General features: G+C 43.1%; 1 protein-coding gene across 6 annotated transcripts in view; it reads right to left on the reverse strand.

Annotated features, from left to right (window-relative positions):
* Positions 1-19,824, reverse strand: part of PMS1 (PMS1 homolog 1, mismatch repair system component) — a 666,172-nt gene that overhangs the window by 88,058 nt on the left and 558,290 nt on the right. For all 6 annotated transcript variants that reach the window (XM_056533911.1, XM_056533910.1, XM_056533915.1 and 3 more), the window contains one exon: positions 325-455. In XM_056533911.1, the coding sequence (XP_056389886.1) occupies positions 325-455 (131 nt within the window). The remainder of the gene's footprint in view (positions 1-324; positions 456-19,824) is intronic.

Below are 19,824 nucleotides of genomic sequence, written 5' to 3' on the forward strand. Positions count from 1 at the left end.
TGGTTAACTCAGTAAAATAATTTATAAGGGGTCTTGATGCATTTTTGGAGAATAATAACATTACAGGTTAAGGATTCTAGATCTATAGGGACAGAATGTTGATACAGGGATCTATTCTGATTGCCATATTTGGAGTCGGGAAGGAATTTTTACCTCTAGTATGTAGGTTTTTTGCCTTACCCTGGATCAACTCAGCTCATTAAGGTTATAGGTTGAACTTGATGGACTTTGGTTTTTTTTTCAACCTTATGAACTATGAAACCATGTTACTATGTAACAAGATGAAGAAGCGTCACTAAAAAAAGACAGAAAGCAAATACACACCTGGTATCATTTTTATGTGAAATCCATTATTTGTGAGTCTTACATCTGAAAAGTAAGTATGTCCATTCAATCCTGGAGTATCTTTTTGCATATTTAGTAAAGCTGTAAAATACTCTGATCCTCCAATCAATCTAAAAGCAGAGAACAAAATAAACAAAGCAAATCAAACTATGCACCAAGCACAATCAATAGTATTTCTGTGACATGAATTCAAAAGAAAATCAAGCCAGAAAAAGAGAAAGTCTTCAGATCTCGACATTTTTCATGTTTGTAGCCTCTTGCTAAAATCAACAAAATTCAAGTTTTTCCTCATCAACTGACACTCATTACCATATACGGTAAAAAGAATGTGAAAACAGAAATGTTTAGCAAAGTACTATAATAACCCCTTAAGGACCAGGCCATTTTATACCTTAAGGACCGGAGCGTTTTTTGCAATTCTGACCACTGTCACTTTAAACATTAATAACTCTGGAATGCTTTTAGTTATCATTCTGATTCCGAGATTGTTTTTTCGGGACATATTCTACTTTAACTTAGTGGTAAAATTTTATGGTAACTTGCATCCTTTCTTGGTGAAAAATCCCAAAATTTGATGAGAAAAATGAAAATTTTGCATTTTTCTAACTTTGAAGCTCTCTGCTTGTAAGGAAAATGGATATTCAAAATATATTTTTTTTGGGTTCACATATACAATATGTCTACTTTATGTTTGCATCATAAAATTTATGAGTTTTTACTTTTGGAAGACACCATAGGGCTTCAAAGTTCAGCAGCAATTTTGAAATTTTTCACAAAATTTTCAAACTCACTATTTTTCAGGGACCAGTTCAGTTTTGAAGTGGATTTGAAGGGTCTTCATATTAGAAATACCCCATAAAAGACCCCATTATAAAAACTACACCCCCTAAAGTATTCAAAAAAACATTCAGTGGGGGACATGTATCATTATTTGTGTATGGTAGAAGCAATTTACCCCTTTTCCCGAATTCTAAATTATGTGCAGAAGCCCTAAATTTATCAATCAAGTGCAATGAGCTTCATAAATTGCGGGTAAATATAGTAATCTCCTAAATCCACTCTTTGGAAAATAGAATCAATGATTTAGAGCATCTTGCTACGTTAAGTCCAAGATGGCTTATATTTGCACAAAAAAAACAGCTCTTGCGGCAAAATTTTTGGTGTAAAAAAAAAGTACGCAGTTAATAAATCCATGTGTACTATAGATGTCACTCCAAGGTACCCTGATTCAGCCACATCTGGAGGACATGCTCTACCAAAACGTGGACAAAAAAATTGCGCAAAAAAAGGGCTTGTGCAAAATTTTGCGCAAAAAAATACACACAAAACAGGGGTAAAATCTTTGATACATGTCCCCCAGTAAGTGTATTAACCCTTTAGGTGTTTCACAGGAATAGCAGCAAAGTGAAGGAGAAAATTCAAAATCTTCATTTTTTACACTCGCATGTTCTTGTAGACCCAATTTTTGAATTTTTGCAAGGGGTAAAAAGGAGAAAATTTTTACTTGTATTTGAAACCCAATTTCTCTCGAGTAAGCACATACCTCATATGTCTATGTTAATTGTTCGGCGGGCGCAGTAGAGGGCTCAGAAGGGAAGGAGCGACAAATGGTTTTTGGGGGGCATGCCGCATTTAGGAAGCCCCTATGGTGCCAGGACAGCAAAAAAAGAACACATGGCAAACCATCTTGGAAACTAGACCCCTCAGGGAACGTAACAAGGGGTAAAGTGAACCTTAATACCCTACAGGTGATTCACGACTTTTGCATATGTAAAAAAAATATATATTTTTTTTACCTAAAATGCTTGGTTTCCCAAAAATTTTACATTTTTAAAAAGGGTAATAGCAGAAAATACCCCCCAAAATTTGAAGCCCAATTTCTCCCGATTCAGAAAACACCCCATATGGGGGTGAAAAGTGCTCTGCTGGCGCACTACAGGTCTCAGAAGAGAAGGAGTCACATTTGGCTTTTTTAAAGCGAATTTTGCTCTGGGGGCATGCCGCATTTAGGAAGCCCCTATGGTGCCAGAACAGCAAAAAAAAAACACATGGCATACCATTTTGGAAACTAGACCCCTCGGGGAAAGTAACAAGGGGTAATGTGAACCTTAATACCCTACAGGTGTTTCACGACTTTTGCATATGTAAAAAAATATATATTTTTTTTTACCTAAAATGCTTGGTTTCCCAAAATTTTTACAATTTTAAAAAGGGTAATAGCAGAAAATACCCCCCAAAATTTGAAGCCCAATTTCTCCCGATTCAGAAAACACCCCATATGGGGGTGAAAAGTGCTCTGCTGGCGCACTACAGGTCTCAGAAGAGAAGGAGTCACATTTGGCTTTTTGAAAGCGAATTTTGCTCTGGGGGCACGCCGCATTTAGGAAGCCCCTATGGTGCCAGAACAGCAAAAAAAAAACCACATGGCATACCATTTTGGAAACTAGACCCCTCGGGGAACGTAACAAGGGGTAATTTGAACCTTAATACCCTACAGGTGTTTCACGACTTTTGCATATGTAAAAAAATATATATTTTTTTTACCTAAAATGCTTGTTTTCCCCAAAATTTTACATTTTTTAAAAGGGTAATAGCAGAAAATACCCCCCAAAATTTGTTAGGCAATTTCTCCCGAGTACGGCCATACCCCATATGTGGCCCTAAACTGTTGTCTTGAAATACGACAGGGCTCCAAAGGCCTAAATTAGGGACTTGCATAGGGGTGGACATAGGGGTATTCTACGCCAGTGATTCCCAAACAGGGTGCCTCCAGCTGTTGTAAAACTCCCAGCATGCCTGGACAGTCAACGGCTATCTGGCAATACTGGGAGTAGTTGTTTTGCAACAGCTGGAGGCTCCGTTTTGGAAACAGTGGCGTACCAGACGTTTTTCATTTTTATTGGGGAGGGGGGTTGTATAGGGGTATGTGTATATGTAGTGTTTTTTTACTTTTTATTTTATTTTGTGTTAGTGTAGTGTAGTGTTTTTAGGGTACAGTCGCACGGGCGGGGGTTCACAGTAGTTTCTCGCTGGCAGTTTGAGCTACGGCAGAAAATTTGACGCAGCTCAAACTTGCAGCCGGATACTTACTGTAATCCTCCGCCCATGTGAGTGTACCCTGTACGTTCACATTAAGGGGGGGGGAATCCAGCTGTTGCAAAACTACAACTCCCAGCATGTACGGTCTATCAGTGCATGCTGGGAGTTGTAGTTTTGCAACCGCTGGAGGCTCCGTTTTGGAAAGAGTGGCGTACCAGACGTTTTTCATTTTTATTGGGGGAGGGGAGGGGGGCTGTGTAGGGGTATGTGTATATGTAGTGTTTTTTACTTTTTATTTTATTGTGTGTTAGTGTAGTGTAGTGTTTTTAGGGTACAGTCACACGGGCGGGGGGTTCACAGTAGTTTCTCGCTGGCAGTTTGAGCTGCGGCAGAAATTTTGCCGCATCTCAAACTTGCAGCCGGATACTTACTGTAATCCTCCGCCCATGTGAGTGTACCCTGTACATTCACATTGGGGGGGGGGGACATCCAGCTGTTGCAAAACTACAACTCCCAGCATGTACGGTCTATCAGTGCATGCTGGGAGTTGTAATTTTGCAACAGCTGGAGGCACACTGGTTGTGAAACACCGAGTTTGGTAACAAACTCAGTGTTTTGCAACCAGTGTGCCTTCAGCTGTTGCAAAAGCTACAACACCCAGCATGTATGGACAGCGGAAGGGCATGCTGGGTGTTGTAGTTATGCAACAGCTGGAGGCATACTACTTTGGCTGGGGATTGTAGATATGCAACAGCTGGAGACACACTGGTTTGCTACTTAACTCAGTGTGCCTTCAGCTGTTGCAAAACTACAACTCTCAGCAGTCACCGACAGCCAACGGGCATGCTGGGAGTTGTAGTTATGCAACCACCAGATGCACCACTACAACTCCCAGCATGCACTTTAGCTGATTGTGCAAGCTGGGAGTTGTAGTTACACAACAGCTGAAGGTACACTTTTCCATAGAAAGAATGTGCCTCCAGCTGTTGCAAAACTACAAGTCCCAGCATGCCCATAAGGGCATGCTGGGAGTTGTGGTGGTCTGCCTCCTGCTGTTGCATAACTACAGCTCCCAGCATGCCCTTTTTGCATGCTGGGAGCTGTTGCTAAGCAACAGCAGGAGGCTGTCACTCACCTCCAACGATCCTCGCTGCACCAGGTCAGTCCCTCGTCGTCTCCGCCGCCGCCGCTGCTCCTGGTGCCCCGATCTCAACAGGGGTGCCGGGGATCGGGGTCCCCAGCACCCGGGGTGCACGTCCCGCACCCGCTCACGTCCTCCGGAAGAGGGGCGGAGCGGGTTGCGGGAGTGACACCCGCAGCAGGCGCCCTGATTGGTCGGCCGGTAATCCGGCCGACGAATCAGGGCGATCGTGAGGTGGCACCAGTGCCACCTCACCCCTGCTGGCTCTGGCTGTTCGGGGCCGTCTCTGACGGCCCCAATCAGCCAATAATTCCGGGTCACCGGGTCACTGGAGACCCGATTGACCCGGAATCCGCCGCAGATCGCTGGACTGAATTGTCCAGCGATCTGCGGCCATCGCCGACATGGGGGGTCATAATGACCCCCCTGGGCGATATGCCCCGATGCCTGCTGAACGATTTCAGCAGGCATCGGGCACCGGCTCCGCTCCAGATGGTTGCGGGGGGCCGGTAAAACACATGACGTTCTCATATGTCATGTGTCCTTAAGGACTCGGAAATGGAGACGTATGAGAACGTCATGTGTCCTTAAGGGGTTAAAAAAGAAACACTTTGCATGGATATAAGTATTAAGACCCTTTACTTAGTTGAAGCACCTTTGGCAGTGATTACAGCCTTCAGTCTTATTGGGGATGATGCAACAAAGATTGCACACCTGGAACTAGGGATTTTCTGCCATTCTTCTCTACAGATCCTCTCAACCTCTTTCAAGTTGTATGGGGACTTTCAGTGAACATCCATTTATGTCAGGGTTCTAGTTGGGCCATTTAAAGTGTACCTGTCATCAACAAAAACTTTTTTTTAACGTAGATAATACCATTATATGTATATTTGTAATATACATTGGTTAAAGAATATGTATATTTTTGTCCCTGCAGCTATTGCCTGTGTGTCTCTATGAGGAGTCCAAATACAGGAAGTGAGGGTGGACAAGCGGGGCTCTGTGCAGTGAGGACAAGCAGGGCTCTGTGCAGTGAGGCGCTGCGACATGCTACGGGCTCATACATGAGGACGATTGACAAACCAGGAGCTTGCACAGAGCCCTGCTTGTCCTATCCTCACTTCCTGTATTTATACTCATAGAGACACACAGACAATGGACAGCTCTTTTTCACCCATAAATATAATTTTTTTTTACTAATGTATATTACAAATACACATATAATTGTATTATTTACATTATATAAAAAGTTTTTGTTGATGACAGGTACACTTTAACCCCTTCCCGCTATTGGACGTATGCATACGTCCAGGCGAACTACACGTTCGCGCAAATGGACGTATGCATACGTCCAAGCGATCTCCTGCTCTGCTGCGGGCAGCGCAGGAGATCGCCGGAGGGACTCAGCTGTCAATCACAGCCGGAGTACTACCGCAGCTGCCGGGGCCGCGATCGCGCCGGTCCCAGCAGCATTAACCTCATAGATGCCGTGATCAGTTCTGATCACAGCATCTATGGTGTTTGCAGGGGGAGCTCTCTCCCCCTGCCCACCAACGGCGGCACCGCGATAAAATAAGGGGGATCAAGGGTGTCCAAGACACCCTCGATCCCCCTGAAGAGATAGGAGTGAGGTGGCAGGGGTGCCACCCCTCCTATCCCTGCTATTGATCGTCGGAGCGACCGACCAATAGCAGACTGGGGGCGGGGGGGGGGGTTAAAGTTCGGTTCCCCCCGCTATGCCCACCCATCGGTGTCCGGGCACAGTGGGGGGAACCGTGTAGTAGCGGCGGCGGCGGTCACTTAACCGGCGGCGGAGCTCCAGATGACGGCAGCGGCTGTGATCATGGCGGCGGTGGAGGTGAGTATGGCGCCGCGTGCCCGGGAGTCTGTTGCCTAGCAACATCAGCAGGGCGACAGTTTGGAGAGTGGTCTCTAAACTGTGGCCCTCCAGATGTTGCAAAACTACAAATCCCACCATGCCTTGACAGCTGTTTGCTGTGTTGGCATGCTGGGATTTGTAGTTTTGCAAGATGGGGTTCAGGCTAGAGATCACTGACAGTGGTCTCTAAACTGTAGCCCTCCAGATGTTACAAAACTACAACTCCCAGCATGCCCAGACAGCAGTTTGCTGTCTTAGCATGCTGAGATTTGTAGTTTTGCAACATCTGGAGGGCCACAGTTTAGAGACCACTGTCAGTGATCTCAAGCCTGAACCCCTCTAAATCTTGCAAAACTACAACTCCCAGCATTCAGGAACAGCAAAAGGCTGTCTTGGCATGCTCAGTACATGCTGAGAGTTGTAGTTCTGCAACAGCTGGAGGCACACTGGTTGGGAAATACCGAGTTAGGTAATAGGTTCTATTACCTAACTCAGTGTTTTCCAACCAGTGTGCCTCCAGCTGTTGCAAAACAACAACTCCCAGCATTCTTTTGGCTTTATGAGCATACTGGGATTTGTAGTTTTGCAACAGCTGGAGGCCCCCAGGTTGGGAAACACTGATCTATCTATCTATCTATCAATCTCCTATCTATCTATTTCCTATCTATCTATCTATCTATCTATCTCATATCTATCTATCTATCCATCTATCTCATATCTATCTATCTATCCATCTATCTCATATCTATCTCCTATCTATCTATCTATCTATCTATCTATCTATCTCATATCTATCCATCCATCCATGCATCTAACTTTCTATCTATCTGTCTATCTATCTATCTTTTTCATATCTATCTATCTCATATCTATCTATCTAACTCAGATAGATGAGAGATAGATAGATGAAAGATAGATATGAGAGATAGATAGGTAGATAGATGATATATAGAGAGAGATGATATATAGAAAGATACATAAATAGATGGATAGATAGATGATAGACAGATCGATAGATAGATGATAGATACATAGATATGATATAGATAGATGATAGATAGATATGATATAGACAGATAGATAGATGATAGATAGATTAGATAGATAGATAGGAGATAGATGGATATGATATAGATAAATGTATATGATATAGATAGATCAGTTTCCCAACCAGGGGGCCTCCAGCTGTTGCAAAACTACAACTCCCAGCATTCCTTTGGCTTTATGAGCATACTGGGAGTTGTAGTTTTGCAACAGCTGGAGGCCCCCCTAGTTGGGAAACACTGATCTATCTATCAATCAATCATCTATCTATTATCTATCTATCTATCCATCTATCTCCTATCTATCTGTCTATATCATATCTATCTCATGTATATCTATCTATATCATATCTATCTATCTCATATCTATCTATCCATCTATTTATGTATCTATCTATCTTTCTATTTATCTATCTATCTCATATCTATCTCAGATAGATGAGAGATAGATGAAAGATAGATAGATATGAGAGATAGATAGATAGATGATATATAGATAGATAGATACATAAATAGATGGATATATAGATAAATAGATGATAGATAGATAGATGATAGATAGATATGATATAGATAGATAGGAGATAGATGGATATGATATAGATAGATTGATATGATATAGATAGATAGGATATAGAAAGATAGATAGATAGATAAAGAACAATATGATGCAGCACGCCACAAGTTTGCAGAAAATGGTGGTTTATTCCATCATGTGCATAGACTGTACACATGATGGAATAAACCACCATTTTCTGCAAACTTGTGGCGTGCTGCATCATATTGTTCTTTGTCTGGATTGAGGAACCAGTGGACCCAGGTTCCAAGTATGCAGGCACCCCGACTTCTCTCTAATCTCTGGATTTTGGTTGTGCCGTTTTTATTTGTTTTAGATAGATAGAAAGAGATAGTATCTCTCTATCTATCTATCATCTATTTATCTATCTTTCTATCTATCTCATATCTATCTATATATCCATCTATTTATGTATCTATCTATCTATATTTCATCTATCTATCTCTCATATCTATCTTTCATCTATCTATCTATATCTCATCTATCTCTCATCTATAGGAGATAGATATGAGATAGATAGATAGATAGATAGATAGATAGATAAATAGAAAGATAGATAGATACATAAATAGATAGATGGATATAGATATATGGAGGGATAGATAGATAGGAGATAGATGGATAGATAGATAGATGATTGATAGATAGATAGATCAGTGTTTCCCAACCAGGGGGCCTCCAGCTGTTGCAAAACTACAACTCTCAGTATGCCCATACAGCCAAAGACATGCTGGGAGTTATCGTTTTGGAATAGCTAGAGGCCCCCTGATTGGGATACACTGATCTATCTATCTATCTATCTCATATCTATCTATCTATATCTATCTATCATCTATCTATCTCATATCTATCTATCTATATCTATCTATCATCTATCTATCTATCTATCTATCTCATATCTATCTATCTATCTATCTCATATCTATATATCTATATCTATCTATCATCTATCTCATATCTATCTCATATCTATCTATCTATCTCATATCTATCTATTAATCTATATTATCTAAGTGTTTTATTCCCCCATGTATGTGTGACGTTCCGATAGCATCCCGCCATCTTTATCATACGTACAGTTGTACATTCTGTAGTCTCTGTGACATCACTGTGCTTCATAATAAACTGTGACATCACTGTGCTTCCTAATAAACTGTGACATCACTGTGCTTCATAATAAACTGTGACATCACTGTGCTTCATAATAAACTGTGACATCACTGTGCTTCATAATAAACTGTGACATCACTGTGCTTCATAATAAACTGTGACATCACTGTGCTTCATAATAAACTGTGACATCACTGTGCTTCATCCTGTAATTTGATGTCACTGTGTATAACAACCCTGTAGTGACATCACAGTTTATTATTCTTGAATGCTGACTTCACAGTGTATATTTTCCCGGTACAATGACATCACTGTATAGTTACCCTCTACTGTGACAACACTGCGTTTATTAACCCTGTAGTGGCAAAACTGATTATTGTCCCTGTACAGAGACATTACTGTTTATATTAACTCTGAACTGTGATGTCACTGTATATATTAACTCTGAACTGTGATATGTCACTGTGCATATTTACCCTGTATCGCTGTGCAAGGTAAATATGTACAGTGACATTAGGGTATACAGGCTTAATATATACAGTGATGTCACAGTGCAGTGTAAGTATCAACAGTGATGTTGCAGTATAGAGATAACACACAGTGATGTTATAGTTCAGAGATAATACACACAGTGATGTCACAGTACAGGGATAATACACACAGTGATGTCACAGTACAGGGATAATACACACAGTGATGTCACAGTACAGGGATAATACACAGTGATGTCACAGTACAGCGATAATACACACAGTGATGTCACAGTACAGGGATAATATACACAGTGATGTCACAGTACAGGGATAATACACAGTGATGTCACAGTACAGGGATAATACACACAGTGATGTCACAGTACAGGGATAATACACACAGTGATGTCACAGTACAGGGATAATACACACAGTGATGTCACAGTACAGGGATAATATACACAGTGATGTCACAGTACAGGGATAATACACACAGTGATGTCTCAGTACAGGAATAATACACACAGTGATGTCACAGTACAGGGATAATACACAGTGATGTCACAGTACAGCGATAATACACACAGTGATGTCAGAGTACAGGGATAATATACACAGTGATGTCACAGTACAGGGATAATATACACAGTGATGTCACAGTACAGGGATAATACACACAGTGATGTCACAGTACAGGGATAATACACAGTGATGTCACAGTACAGGGATAATACACAGTGATGTCACAGTACAGGGATAATACATACAGTGATGTCACAGTACAGGGATAATACACAGTGATGTCACAGTACAGGGATAATACACACAGTGATGTCACAGTACAGGGATAATACACACAGTAATGTCACAGTACAGGGATAATACATACAGTGATGTCACAGTACAGGGATAATATACACAGTGATGTCACAGCACATGGATAATACACAGTGATGTCACAGTACAGGGATAATACACACAGTGATGTCACAGTACAGGGATAATACACACAGTGATGTCACAGTACAGGGATAATGCACACAGTGATGTCACAGTACAGGGATAATATACACAGTGATGTCAGAGTACAGGGATAATACACACAGTGATGTCACAGTACAGGGATAATACACACAGTGATGTCACAGCACATGGATAATACACAGTGATGTCACAGTACAGGGATAATACACACTGTGATGTGTACAGCTGGTATCTACCACTATAAGGCCAGTGTATGTGGGAGTATTGGTATTTGTAAAATGAATTTTATACAGTAACAATTGGTGTTAGTCGGTCATTAGTCAGTCACAATGGTAGTGGTGGTCATGGTGTGGCAGTATTATTTGTTTCTTGCTAGTAACGCACACAACTAAAAGTAAGCACCTTTTGTCTGGAGGTGCTGACCATATTTATTTTTTTGTACTGGTATTATCAGTAATATTGGTGTCAGTAACAGTATGACCATAATATGTATAATGACAATATTTTCTCCCTGTATACTGGTATTATTGGTAATATTGGTCTCAGAATACAGGATTTGGTCAGTTACAGTATGATGGTAATATGTATGGTGATAATATTCCTCCCTGTATACTGATATTATTTATAATATTAGTCTCAGTATACAGGTCATTGTTCGCACTAGCGTCTAGCTCACCGGTGCAGCATGGAGCCGCTTTGCCTGCACACCCTGGAATTAAGGGTACGTTCCCACACGGCGTATTTGCTGCGTATTTGCTGCTGCGTATTTTATTTTCCTGTTGAAGTCAATGGGTAGGAAAATACGCAGCACCAAATACACAGCAAATACGCAGCAAAATACGCCACGTGAGAATGCACCCTTAAGCATGAAGTCTTGCAAAAGATTGGTGAGTTGCCTGTAATTTTTCTACATTATTGCGATTGGATGAACTGTCTTTACCTATATTACATGAGCACCACATTATTACAAGCCTGTGCTGTCTGATACTTTAGAGTCCGGATTATAGGACAAACGTATTTTTTGTGAACCAATACAGGTAGTGCCAGCACGCTTCTATCTACACATATATTACTTATGTTAATATTTGACAGGGAACTGGCCAAAAAATAAGTGACAGGTCACTTCTTCTCCACGTAGACACATGCTGAAGCTGCCTTTGAAGTCAATGAGATCTTCATGGTCCCCCGATGCTGCCCTTGGCTTGGATATAATTTGCATGTGCAATGTATAAATGTGGTGTTGTTATAATTGCCCCCCCTACTTTTGTCCTGGCACCCAGTGTGCCCCCCCAAAATCTGAAAGCTGGAGACGCCACTGGCCATTGACTGTCCAAGCATGCTGGGAGTTTTGCAACAGCTGGAGGCACCCTGTTTGGGAATCACTGGCTTAGAATACCCCTATGTCCACCCCTATGCAAATCCCTAATTTAGGCCTCAAATGCGCATGGCGCTCTCACTTTGGAGCCCTGTCGTATTTCAAGGCAACAGTTTAGGGCCACATATGGGGTATCGCCGCACTCGGGAGAAATTGCCTAACAAATTTTGGGGGGCTTTTTCCTCCTTTTACCCCTTATGAAAAGGTAAAGTTGGGGTCTACACCAGCATGTTAGTGTAAAAAAAAAACATTTTTGTATACTAGCATACTGGTGTTGCCCCATACTTTTAAATTTCACAAGCGGTAAAAGAAAAAAAGCCTCCAAAATTTGTAACGCAATTTCTCCTGAGTACGGAGATACCCCATATGTGGGCGCAAAGTGCTCTGCGGGCGCACAACAAGGCTCAGAAGGGAGAGTGCACCATGTACATTTGAGGCCTAAATTGGTGATTTGCACAGGGGTGGCTGATTTTACAGCGGTTCTGACATAAGCGCAAAACGATAAATACCCACATGTGACCCCATTTTGGAAACTACACCCCTCACGGAATGTAACAAGGGGTATAGTGCCATTTACACCCCACAGGTGTCTGACAGATCTTTGAAACAGGGGTCTGTGAAAATGAAAAATAAAATTTTTAAATTTGCACAGCCCACTGTTACAAAGATCCGTCAAATGCAAGTGGGGTGTAAATTCTCACTGCACCCCTTATTACATTCCGTGAGGGGTGTAGTTTTAAAAATGGGGTCACATGTGGGGGGGGGTCCACTGTTCTGGCACCACTGGGGGCTTTGTAAATGCACATGGCCAAATTCTCTCTCCAAAAGCTCAATGATGCTCCTTCTCTTCTGAGCATTGTAGTTCGCCCCCAGTGCACTTCACGTCCACTTATGGGGTATTTCCATACTCAGAAGAGATGGGGTCACAAATTTTGGGGGGTATTTTCTGCTATCATCCCTTGTAAAAAAATTAAAATTTGTTGGAAAACAAGCATTTTAGTGTAATCAGTGTAAAAAATAATATTTTTTTTTTACATATGCAAAAGTCGTGAAACACCTGTGGGGTATTAAGGTTCACTTTACCCCTTATTACTTTCCCCAAGGGGTCTAGTTTCCAAAATTGCCATGTGGGTTTTTTTTTTGCTGTCCTGGCACCATAGGGGCTTCCTAAATGCGGCATGCCCCCTGAGCAAAATTTGCTTCCAAAAAGCCAAATGTGACTCCTTCTCTTCTGAGACCTGTAGTGCGCCAGCAGAGCACTTTTCATCCCCATATGGGGTGTTTTCTGAATCGGGAGAAATTGGGCTTCAAATTTTGGGGGGTATTTTCTGCTATCACCTTTTTTAAAAATGTAAAATTTTTGCTAAACCAAGCTTTTTTGGTAAAAATGTTTTTTTTTTTTTTTACATATACAAAAGTCTTGAAACACCTGTGGGGTATTAAGGTTCACTTTATCCCTTGTTACGTTCCTCAAGGGGTCTAGTTTCCAAAATGGTATGCCATGTGTTTTTTTTTTTGCTGTCCTGGCACCATAGGGGCTTCCTAAATGCGACATGCCCCCCAAAAACCATTTCAGAAAAACGTACTCTCCAAAATCCCCTTGTCGCTCCTTCGCTTCTGAGCCCGCCGAACAATTTACATAGACATATGAGGTATGTGCTTACTCAAGAGAAATTGGGCTACAAATTCAAGTATAAATTTTCTCCTTTTACCCCTTGTAAAAATTCAAAAATTGGGTCTACAAGAACATGCAAGTGTAAAAAATGAAGATTTTGAATTTTCTCCTTCACTTTGCTGCTTTTCCTGTGAAACACCGAAAGGGTTAAAACAATTACTGAATGTCATTTTGAATACTTTGGGGGGGGGGGGGGGGGGTGCAGTTTTTATAATGGGGTAATTTATGGGGTATTTCTAATATGAAGACCCTTCAAATCCGCTTCATATCTGAACTGGTCCATGAAAAATAGCGAGTTTGAAAATTTTGTGAACAATTGTAAAATTGCTGCTGAATTTTGAAGCCCTCTGATGTCTTCCAAAAGTAAAAACATGTACATTTTATGATGCAATCATAAAGTAGACATATTGTATATGTGAATCCAAAAAAAAAAAATACTTGGAATATCCATTTTCCTTACAAGCAGAGAGCTTCAAAGTTAGAAAAATGCTAAATTTTTAATTTTTTCATGAAATTTGGGGATTTTTCACCAAGAAAGGATGCAAGTTACCACAAAAAATTTTCACTATGTTAAAGTAGAATATGTCACAAAAAAACAATCTTGGAATCAGATTGATAAGTAAAAGCATTCCAGAGTTATTAATGTTTAAAGTGACAGTGGTCAGATGTGCAAAAAAGGGCTGTGTCCTAGAGGTGAAAATGGGCTGTGTCCTTAAGGGGTTAAGGACATTCACAGAGCTGTCCTTAAAGGGGTACTCCAGCCTCAAGGCATCTTTTCCCCTATCCGAAGGCTAGGGGATAAGATGTCTGATTGCGGGGGTCCTGCCGGCGGGACCCCCGCAATCTATCATGCAGTACCCACCTGTGAGCACTGCAGGAAGTGTTTGAGACTCTCAATCTTATGCTTCCCGACTATTGTGACGTCACAACTCCGCCCCCGTGTGACATCATGCCCCACCTCCTCAATGCAAGTCTATGGGAGGGAGCGTGACCCCCGCAATCAGACATCTTATCTACTATCCTTTGGATAAGTGTAAGCCAAGGCAGGGCTTGTGTAAAAAATTTTTCATTTAGATTTTTATTTATAGGGATAAAACAAATACAATACTGAAGCAACAGAAATGAAATGCGAGCACAGATTCAAACTAGACAACAAGCAGAACATGCAATGAAAACCTGCTATAGCAAACAATATAATAAATGAGGAATCCCCAGGTGTGTGCAGGGAAAGAAAAAAGTTAAGAGCCAGACTAAGAATCAACACAACAAGGGCCCAAACAAGAGAGTATGTATGATTAGGGTAGCAAGGAGGGCACAGAACAAAAAGACAGACACAACCAAGGACAAAGAAAGACAGAGGGATATATAGTTGACAAGGGGACCAAGGCGGGGGAGAAGGAAGAGAAAAGTAAGGTGTCATGGAGCCATGGGGGTTTCAGAGTCCAGAACAGAACGAAACCTTGAAGATGACTGGAAAACCATCCAATCAAATCATGTCTTAGTATATCGGTCATTCTTAAGAGGAGTCAAATCCCCCAACTCTTCCATCCGCTGAAAGTGCACAATTTCAGCCAGCCACTCTCCAACAGTAGGGGGTTCAGATGATCTTCACCTATGGGGAATGATCACCTTGACCACCTGGAGAAGGTAGCATAGTAAAGATTTCCAAAAAGAGGTAGAAGACATAGGGAACATAAACAATAGGGCTGCCTCAGGAGAGTTGGGGACAGAGATCCTGGTAATCTCGTGGGCGGTGTGAAGGACATTGGACAACAACTAACGTAAGGAGCCACCATATATAAGTGTTAGAACCAGTGGAAAGTCTGCAATGCCAGCAGACATTCAGCCGACGGGTACCAACGATGTAGTTGCACTGGGATGCGATACCAGCAGGACAGGACCTTATAGTTGGTCTACAATGTCCTATTGGCAATTACCAATTTATGGGAAAGATGGAAACATTTCAGCCACTAGGCAGGAGTGAACTGTTTACCAAGCTCAGTTCCCAGGCATAACAAAAGGAGGGCAGAGATGAGGTGTACTGGGTCAGCAGCATTTTATAAAGAAAGCCTACAGTATGGGGGGGAGGGGAGGTGTAAGGAATTTCTCAAATGTGGTAAGGTCACGGTGCAGTTGAGAGGTTCATTTGATCGAAAGATAGAAATGCTGCAACTGTACATAGTCATAGGGTCCACGACTTTGGGAAGCGGTGCCAGTGCATATTGTAGAGAGAGGGAGCAAACCCAGGGGGAAAGAGCATGTTGGTGAAACGCAGTGTAGAATGTTTAAATGGGTTATCCAGGAATAGAAAAACAGAGCTAATATCTTTCAAGAACCGCTACATGTCTGTGTCCAGGTTGGGTGTGGTTCTATTATAGCTCAGTTTCATTGAAGTTCGATTAAAGTGATGGATGTTGTAATACCACACACAACCTGGGGACAGACGTGGAGCTGTTTTTAAAAGAAAGCTCTGTTTTTCTATTCCTGGATAATCTTTTCAACTCCCCCTAAAAACTCCTCTAAATGTGCGGACTCCCAGCGGCCCACACAAAGGCCCTAAACCGCCTGTGTAAAGTAAGACAATACGAGGAAGGAATATTAATCGGTATAATCTGCACCAAATATAGCAATTTGGGCAGGAGAATCATCTTGAGGGCATTAAAGAGGTATCCCAGAATTTTTTTATTTTTTATTTGACTATGCTACAGGGGCTGTAAAGTTAGTGTAGTCCATAATATAATGTCTGTACCTGTGTGTGAGACGGTTTTCTCACAATTCTTATGTGATTTGCACCCCAATATTTATTTTTAACAGCATACAAAATGACTTTTTCCCAGGTTGCAATGCGGCCAAGACCTGACTCACTAGTCAGCTGATGGCAGGGAGCCTGTCTGCTCCAGTGGGTGGAGCGATCGCTTGGTGGGAGAGAGATCAATTTGCAACTAATTGTATTTTTGCAACAGCTGTAGGCACCCTGATTGAAAACCACAGGTCTTTTGAATGGCTGCAGTTCATTTATGTTTAAATGGGTGGGGTGGCTGATGTGTGGGAGGGAGGAAAATTGAATTATGGGATTTGTAGGCAAAGAAGGGAACTCAAAAAGAAAATACCAGTTCACAAAAAGATAGCCACAGTGTTATGGTAATCTCAAAACATAACCATTTAGCCCCAGGAAAAGCGCAGATCCTTCCTAAGCATGTCCATTACTGTCTGCCAGGTACGTACTAAAATCACCTTATGGTGGATAACCCCTTTAACTCTACCAAACCAGAAGAGAGTCTTCTGGTGCCAAAAATCCAATTAGCCGTGAATTACGTGAGAAGAGGAGCAAAATTGCACTGGAAGAGGCTGGACAGGTCCGCAGGGATTTTAATCCCCAGGTATGTGATGCCAGGAAAGGGCGAGGCAAAGGGAAAGTTAGCTTTAACCTCTTAAGGACCCAGGACGTACGGGGACGTCCCCACACCCTGGGCCTTAAGGACCCAGGACGTCCCCGTACGTCCTGGCGTTTTCCGGTCTCTGCCGCTCGCCGGGCAGAGATCGGAACCGGATGCCTGCTGAAATCCTTCAGCAGGCATCCAGGGCAAATGCCGAGGGGGGCCATGTAGATCGCCGCAAATCGCAAGGGAAATCGCCCTTGCGATCTGCGGCGATACCGGGCTGATCGGGTCTCTGGGACCAGACTGCCCGGTAATTTCGCATGATCCCGGCTGTCACAGACAGCCAGGACCATGCTAACGTATAGGAGCGAGATGGCAAGCCTGCCACCTCCTCCTATACCCTGCGATCTGTCGGTTAGTTAACCGACCAATCGCAGGAGGGGGGGCGGTTACTTCCTCCCGTCCTGCCCGGCCCCTGAAAGTCCGGAGAGGACAGGAGGAAGACCGGAGGACGCGGCGGGGGACGGGGGAGTGCTGGGGACCGGCCCTGGTACTTACCTCGTCCCCGAAGACCCGGATCCCGGCCAGGAAGATGGCGGCGACAGGTGGGTGGATCTTCAGTCGCGGTCGGGCCCTTTACAGCAATGCACGTCGCCGTAAAGCGACATGCATTGCTGTAATAGGACCCTGTAAACTACAACTCCCAGCATGCCCAGACAGCCCTTGGCGTCTGGGCATGCTGGGAGTTGCAGTTTTGCAACATCTGGAGGTCCACAGTTTTTGGACCACTGTGCCCTTCCAGATGTTGCAAAACTACACATCCTCAGCATGCCCTTACTGTCCAGGCATGCTGGGAGTTGTAGTTCTGTAACATCTGGCCCTTCAGATGTTGCAGAACTACAACTCCCAGCATGCCTGGACAGTTTTGGCATACTGGGGGTTGTAGTTTTGCAACATCTGGAGGTCCACAGTTTTTGGACCACTGTGCCCTTCCAGATGTTGCAAAACTACACATCCTCAGCATGCCCTTACTGTCCAGGCATGCTGGGAGTTGTAGTTCTGTAACATCTGGCCCTTCAGATGTTGCAGAACTACAACTCCCAGCATGCCTGGACAGTTTTGGCATACTGGGGGTTGTAGTTTTGCAACATCTGGAAGGGCACAGATTGGGAACCACTGTATTAGTGGTTTGCAAACTGTAGTCCTCCAGATGTTGGGAGTTGTAGTTCGGCAACATCTGGCTCTAAAGATGTTGCCGAACTACTTCTCCCAGCATGCCTGAGAATGTTTGGGAGTTGTGGTTTTGCAACAGCTGGAGGCACACTGGTTGGGAAATATTGTTTCCTAACTCAGTGTTTCCCAACCCGTGTGCCTCCAGCTGTTGCAAAACCACAACTCCCAAACATTCTCAGGCATGCTGGGAGTAGTAGTTTTGCAACAGCTGGAGGTCCCACCCCTGTGAATGTACAGGGTACATTCACATGGGCAGGGGGCTTACAGTGAGTATCGGGCTGCAAGTTTGCAATGCAGCAAATTTTGCGCGGCAGCTCAAACTCGCTGTAATCCCCCGCCCGTGTGACTGTACCCTAAAAACACTACACTACACTACACTTACACAAAATAAAATAAAAAGTAAAAAACACTACATATACACATACCCCTACACAGCCCCCCTCCCTCCCCAATAAAAATGAAAAACGCCTGGTACGCCACTCTTTCCAAAATGGAGCCTCCAGCTGTTGCAAAACAACAACTCCCAGTATTGCCGGACAGCCGTTGACTGTCCAGGCATGCTGGGAGTTTTGCAACAGCTGGAGGCACCCTGTTTGGGAATCACTGGCGTAGAATACCCCTATGTCCACCCCTATGCAAGTCCCTAATTCAGGCCTCAAATGCGCATGGTGCTCTCTCCCTTTGGAGCCCTGTCGTATTTCAAGGCAACAGTTTAGGGTCACATATGGGGTATCGCCGTACTCAGGAGAAATTGCCTAACAAATCTTGGGGGTCTTTTTCTCCTTTCACCCCTTATGAAAAGGTGAAGTTGGGGTCTACACCAGCATGTTAGTGTAAAAAAATAAACTTTTTACACTAACATGCTGGTGTTGCCCTATACTTTTCATTTTGACAAGAGGTAAAGGGGAAAAAAGCCCCCCAAAATTTGTAACGCAATTTCTCCCGAGTACGGAGATACCCCATATGTGGGCGCAAACTGCTCTGGGGGCGCACAACAAGGCCCAGAAGGGAGAGTGCGCCAAGTACATTTGAGGTGATTTGCACAGGGGTGGCTGATTGTTACAGCGGTTTTGACAAACGCAAAAAAAACAAAACCCCACATGTGACCCCATTTCGTAAACTACACCCCTCACGGAATGTAATGAGGGGTGCAGTGAGAATTTACACCCCACTGGTGTCTGACAGATCTTTGGAAGATTGGGCTGTGCAAATAAAAAATGTTGTACAGCCCACTGTTTCAAAGATATGACAGACACCAGTGGGGGGTAAATGCTCACTTTACGCCTTCTTACGTTCCTCAAGGGGTCTAGTTTCCAAAATGATATGCCATGTGGGGGTTATTTTGCTGTCCTGGCACCATAGGGGCTTCCTAAATGCGACATGCCCCCCGAGCAAAATTTGCTCTCAAAAAGCCAAATATGACTCCTTCTCTTCTGAGCATTGTAGTTCTCCCGTAGTGCACTTCAGGTCAACTTATGGGGTACCTCCATACTCAGAAGAGATGTGGTTACAAATTTTGGGGGGTATTTTCTGCTATTAACCCTTGCAAAAATGTGAAATTTGGGGGGGA

This window comes from Hyla sarda, chromosome 8, assembly GCF_029499605.1.
Source record: "Hyla sarda isolate aHylSar1 chromosome 8, aHylSar1.hap1, whole genome shotgun sequence".
NCBI classification, from domain to species: domain Eukaryota; kingdom Metazoa; phylum Chordata; class Amphibia; order Anura; family Hylidae; genus Hyla; species Hyla sarda.